Here is a 7116-nt window from a genome sequence, read left to right on the forward strand (position 1 = left end):
AGAGAGAGAGAGAGAGAGAGAGAGAGAAAGAAAGAGAGAGTGAGAGAGTCAACTAATATTGAAGAGATTACAAGAAGCAATGAGAATTTTAGGGAAAAAAATAATAAACATGTGGAAAATGAACACGTGAGTGTGTTAGTTAATAAGGCATTAAAACAGAATGACTCTCCCCAGATACAACAATATATATATATATATATATATATTTATCGGGTACATTTAACACCAAAGATGAGATTAATAGCTTCGCCACTCTTTAACAGATCTCACCCACCTCTCATAAAAATACAGGTCCTGTATGTTCATGGAAGGGTGGATGAGATTTGTGGCATAGAAATATAACAAGAAAACCTCCGACCCTGGTTGCCAGCATCATTATCAGAAACATTGCTACTACTAAATACTACCAGCCTTCCCATCATTATCATCCGACTTAAGTACAATCATCCTTAATATTTAATATTATTCTGCTGCCAATTGCATATGTAATGCTCTAACTATGGAATGAAATCAAAGACATAATCTAGTATAAGATATTTAAACTATTCATAATACAATCAACAGATAAACTATGAAAGGAAAATGAAGACATAAACTGTTATAGATACAGCATGTATACTGTTTATATTTGTCATAAGACAACTGACTGACAAATACTTTAAATTTAAATGTTATATGTATGTATATAGTTTATAATATCATCCAACCTATGGCAGCATGGAAAACAGATATCAAATAATGATAATGAAGATGGTGATATTTTATTTTGGTCAAGCCAATCTGTTGCTCCCTGTGCTTCCACTGGTGAAACTTAGAGCAGCAAGAAATTATATATACATTTATTTATCTCAATTATGTTATTGAGTACACTTTCTTCTGACAGCCAACACAAAATGTGTATACATATGTGTGTGCGTGTGTGTGTGTGTGTGTGTGTGTGTATGTATGTATATACAGGGTGCAATGGATATATTGTTGCCATTTTATATCTTTCATTTCGCACATGCACATTGTTTGCTTTTGATTTTGTCAACTACACAGTATAGTGGGGTCAGTGGGGCACTATCTGTGAGATAAACAGCACCATGATGCAATTCACTCTGCCAGAAATTTGAAAACAATATGCTGTACTGCTTGGCATTCATGCCGGATGCTCCAATACGAACAGAAAGTGAACATACAGAACAACCATTCACTTGCCATGTCTTCAAAACATGCACGAGAGTGATAAAAATCAAACATCCAGAGAACATCACTAGTGATGGCGATGTTATGCCTCCATACATTTTCTCACACAGCCTCAGACTCAACACGGAGGTCTACATCAAGTGCTTGGAGGAGATAGTGCTGCGCTGAGTCAAGAGGATGGCTGCTGGAAGACCCTATATCTGGAAACAGGACTCTGCACCATGCCACACAAGGAGGAGGACCCAATCATGGCTGCTAGACAATTTCTGCGACCACATCACACCTAACTCTCCACACTGGAATCCCCTTGATTATGTGTGGGGCACAGTTGAGCAAGAGACAAAAAAAAACTCCTTGTAACACCAAAGATGAACTGAAGGCAAGGATTATGGCAGCACTCCCCAGCTTAAACAAGTAGACCATCCAAAAGAGTTGCAGGAGATTCCGAAATCATCTGGGAGCCATGGTTGAAGCCAATGGCAATTTCAAGATATTTTTATGTAATTTTGGTAAATATATCTGTTAAAATGAGATGTCAGTGATTTTTTATTTTCGAATAATTTAGATGACAATATATTCACCACACCCTGTATATATCTTTTAGAACCCATAGTTTAGTGAGGCAAGCATTATACTTCATTTATTATTTCAAGTCTAAATAAATGCACTTTTCTGAAGTACAAAGCAAGGAAGTAGTAAAGCATGTTAAGACTTGTAAAAGCTTAACCAATAGAGTTATACCATGGCAGAATAATACTGCAGATAGCTTATGTTTTTGATTTCCTTTTATAGTGAAGATTATTTACTTATTGATAAAATGATAAAAATAATAGAAAGCAACTCCCAAAGTAGAAGAGGTCACAAGTTTATAACAAAGAATACAGTTTTCAAAGATATTCTCTCCTAAGATAGCACTATTTGTGATCTTTACACCATTTTAAGAATCAAATACTAAAAAATAAAATTACTGTTTCAATGGAAATTATGCATTTCATGGTTCTTTATCAACTTTTAATTCTCTTATAATTTCAAAATAGCCATGGAATTACCATGGGTCATACTGCTATTTATTATCATGTTTTTATCAAATGTGCATAACTTCCATGAATGCTTAAACACTACACTGGTATTTAGTGGTAATCCTCCACTAAAAGTCACCATAAAGATATATATGTGTGTGTGTGTATATATATATATATAGGTATAAAATTTTCTAAATCTGATAGACTTTCAGCTCCCATACTACCCAAGAAGACCTGTACTCCACAGCAGAAGTGTTAAGACTGCTACCTCTGGTGAAGAGGATTTGACTGCAAGAGTCCTGTGCCAGTGCCTTGTAAAAGCATCCAACACACACTGCAAAATGGTTGGCATTAGGAAGGGCATCCAGCCATAGAAGCCATGCCAAATCAGACTGGAACCTGGTGCAGCTCTCCAGGTTGCTAGCTCTGGTCCAAACCATCCAACCTATGCCAGCATGGACAATGGACGTTAAATGACGATCACACACACACACACACACACATATATCTACAACATACAACAGCTTTCTGCACAGTTTCCATCAACCAAATTCACACACAAAGCATTGATTAGCCTGAGAGTCTAGAGTAAAAGACACTCACCCAATGTGTCACACAGTGAGGCTGAACCTGAAACCACATGGTCACAAGATGTGTTTCTTAACCACACAGTCAAGAAATGACAAATTACTTACAACTTTCTAAGACATATACCTTCAAGTGAGCAATACCAGTTCAAAAATTGTAGAAAGTGCCAAAAAGCAGAAAAGCAGTTGCCATAGTTGTACACATGAATGGTGGAAGTCAATTGGTTTCAAATAATTTGATTATTCCTACTAAAGTGGGGAAAAAAAAATGTCGGAAATTGGCAACAGTTTAAAATTTAGTCCCAGATAAAACTGAACTTGACCAATAGAACTTCTACATTTTAGATAAATATCCTAAGAATTTTAGCTCTGAAAAGTCATTGTTGTAAGCTGCTAGAATATAACTAACTAAATATTCCTTTCTATTCTAGACACAAGGTTTGACAATTTTGGGGATAAGATTGACCCCAGAGCTCAAATGGTATTTATAATAAAAAGTATAAAATAAAGTATGAAATAAATTATATAAAGTAAAAAACTAAATTGTACTTAACAGATTCAAATTAATACACCTCTAAAGCAGAGTCTGATATCCATTAATCCCCTTAGAATTCTTAAAATATATCATATTGCACTATGTATATGGTATATAATGCTTACAGAATGAATAGTGATTTCAAATTTTGGCCCAAGGCCAGAAATTTTGGGGAGAGGGTAAGTCGAATACATCAATCACAGTACATAACTGGTATTTATTTTATTGAAGTCAAAAGGATGTAAGGCGAAATCAACCTCGGCAGAATTTGAACTCAGAACGTAAAGACGGACAAAATGCCACCAAGCATTTTACCCAGCATACTAACAACGCTGCCAGTTCACTGCCTTATACAAGATGAATATTAAGCAAAGAAAAGTGAAGAACATGATTTAACAGATACAGGTACAAATCAATACAATTCTAAAGCAGAGTATTTCAATCCTTACGAATCCACTGACAGTAAAGAACATAACCATTTTTAACACCCCTTATGCAAAATTAACCAACTTCAAAAACAGGATCCATTTATTCAATACAGGGTACAGTATATTGCACAGTATTCCCAGATTTCTGGAAGTTGAACAAGAGGTCAGGCACTATAATACAAAGCTAGTATGTTACAAAATTGTAAAGTAACATCTTCAACAAACCAGACTTAGACAGGATCCTATGTCCCTTGCTCTTCTATGATTACTCCTGTTCAGAGCATCTGTCTTTAACCAGATGCTACAACTCAAATATTTTCATGAACAGGAGGACAAGAATAACATTTTATCTTTTGGTAAAAATATATTGTCTTTTTTGTATATATTTTATATATTTCCCTCATGAGTTTTTTTGTTTTACCTTTAAGAATATCAAAATAAAATTATATAAAAATTTCTCAAAAAAAAAATACTATACGTTTACTCTAAGAGATAAGACATTTTGTAAAAATGTTTGTTTCATTGAGTATAACTATAATTGGTACAGACAAATTATTTTTCTCGCACTTGCACCATATCCACAGATATTGCGTTAATAAGGTGAGTAGTCTCCATCATTTAATATTTCACTATCTTTCCTGTGTTGTTCTTTCAAATTACTTTTGAAGTTATTTTAACACATTTTGGAAATATTTCTATATCTAGAAGTTGTGAAATAAAATCAGTCATTCTGTGAATATATATAAATAAATCAATCTTCAGTGAGGAAATCAAGCCATCATTCTTTTTGCAACATTTTGAAAACTGTTTGGAGCAATGGAGTATAACACTGCAGAATTACTCCTTATCATACTTAGCATGTACAGCAAATGCAGGTGGTTTCATCAAGTGCAGCTAGATTCTAAACTAGCTTCTACGAGTGTAGCTGACTTCAAAATGAATAGATGACTTTGGAAATCATTATCATCATCATATATATATATATATATATATTTATGTGTGTGTCTGTGTTTGGCCCCGCTGCCATCACTTGACAACCAATGCTGGTGTGTTTATGTCCTCATAAGTTAGTGATTTGGCAAAAGAGACCGATAGAATAAGTGCTAGGCTTACAAACAATAAGTCTTGGGGGGGGGGGCAATTTCTTTGACTAAAACCCTCTAAGGCAGTGCTTCAGCATGGCTGCAGTCAAATGACTGAAACAAGTAATAGAATAAAAGAAATAAATGTGGGAAAGTCGACATTGAACCAATGACGATATATCTAGAAGTCAAGCATAACGAGGTGACCACAGGAGTTGAGTATGGTTTTTTACAGTAAAAGGGAGTAGTAGATAGATGAATGAAGTTCTGAGCAAAGCACTTATGAGTGTATGTACATAAAAGAGGGGTTAGAACTGAAAAACATAAGACTGAGTGTAAATAAAATTAATAGTTTATCTTGATTAAGAATAAGGCCACTTTTTTAGTAACAGTGGTTACAGTTAATTGGCTAGAGTCCAGCATGGTTTCTGGTTGCTATTTTATCAGCCAATGGGGATGAAGCAAAATGTTGACAACAGCAGTAAATGAAGCACCAAACTTTTTTTAGTTATGGTAAAGTACTTAAGTCCAGCTGCTACTGCAATTTTGCCTTCTTGCACAAAGATAATTCCATGACTTGACATCTAGAGATTAGAGCTGCCAAACAGTTGTATACGTGTAGATGTAGAACAAAAAAAAAAAGATGGTTAAAGCGGATAAAAACAGGAAAAGAAAAAAAGAGAGAGAGAAAGAAAACTAAGAAAAGGAAAACAAAAGCGAAAAAAAAAATGAAAGAAACAATACTAGAAATAAAACAAAGGCAAAAATGGGAGGAAACAGATATAATTATTTCTTTTCTATTCTGGTTCTTCTGATATATTTCAAAAGAAAGAAACCTTGCATATTTTTTGACATTTCTCAAATGAACCGTTCTCTTTCTCCCTCTCTTTCTCTCTCTCTCTCTCACACACACACACATACACTACAGCATTTTGCATTTTTGTTTTACATTTTTCATAAGCCTGCAAAAGCGCAATAGTGGTTAGCTTTCACATCCCTTCTCATGACAGTAAATGTAATTTTCTTCCTTTACTCTTTAAAAGCATTCTCATCGAAATAAATAACTCCTGAAATAAAAGCTTGCCTTAAGCCATGACAATAAATTAATCAGCAAGAGAGTTGTCACTTCAGCTCATTGGTATATTTCCACAGCGCACTTACTAACAGCAAAGCTAAGTTACCTGATAACAGTGTGTCGCTCTTTCTTCAACACTTCTTTATTCTCAGTGAACAGGAGTGTGTGATATGGGTGTGGCATATCACAAGTTGGGAGGATTCCGCGAGAGGCATTGTTAACTGCTGGAAGGCTACCATTGCAAACTAGCAGATCGTCTACAAGTAACTGAAATTAAACAGAAAATTACAAGTGACTATATAATTTAAGCGTCATTGCTTGCTATATAATTACAAACCTCATTTGTACTTGTAATTTAAAGGTCTTGATTTTTCTCACACATTGTAAATGAATGAGAAGGATGCAGGGAAATTACTAGGTTTACTGTGTTGGAAATATAATACATAATAATACATAGGCCACAATTTCAAATTGAACCATAGGCAGTATTTTCTGATTCAGAGTTACGGCTTTTTACTCACCTCACATCATTATTTTGGAGTGAAGAGATATACTTACCAATCACACCATATAATTTAGACTGAAATTATAGCACACTCACATAATACTATAATAATGATTAAACAGATCCTGCAGAATTTGAAATTTAAGGCAAAAAGAAAAAAAGTAAGGGAGAAAAAGTTAATTTACTTTTTATGAAATCTCGAAGAATAATTTTATGGCTTGTGTCACAAATTAGATTTCTAAATAACAGCCTGAATGTTAAATAAGATGCAGCCATACTTTGCTTGGAGAACTGGATCTATGAGCAACCCTATATGACTATGTTCATACTACAATGTTATGTCATTATATCTGACCAGTTCAATCCAGTCATGATATCTCTTAATAACACAGAGATATATGGTTTCTTGAAATAGATAAAAATTAATATTATTACATGATTAGGTCAGGAAGAAGGGTTCTAAATTACAACTAATTAAATCTTGTAGTTTTATATGTGTGTGTATATATAAAGGCATATATTTATGTATACTTTTTATATTTGTATACATACATACATACATATATATATATATATATATATATATATATATATAATTTAATTTATGTAAGGGCATATATATATTTATGGAAAAAATGATGGGTTTTTTTTTCCTTATGAGGTTTTTTCATGCTGACTACTTGATAAATTCTTA

The 7116-nt window shown here is 33.7% G+C and overlaps 1 protein-coding gene across 1 annotated transcript in view; it reads right to left on the reverse strand.

Moving 5' to 3' along the window:
• Positions 1 to 7116, reverse strand: part of LOC106873657 (katanin-interacting protein) — a 551631-nt gene that overhangs the window by 79432 nt on the left and 465083 nt on the right. The window contains exon 35 of the mRNA XM_052977029.1: positions 6024 to 6184. Within this exon, the coding sequence (XP_052832989.1) occupies positions 6024 to 6184 (161 nt within the window). The remainder of the gene's footprint in view (positions 1 to 6023; positions 6185 to 7116) is intronic.

The sequence above is a fragment of the Octopus bimaculoides genome, chromosome 2 (genome assembly GCF_001194135.2).
Source record: "Octopus bimaculoides isolate UCB-OBI-ISO-001 chromosome 2, ASM119413v2, whole genome shotgun sequence".
NCBI classification, from domain to species: Eukaryota; Metazoa; Mollusca; class Cephalopoda; order Octopoda; family Octopodidae; genus Octopus; species Octopus bimaculoides.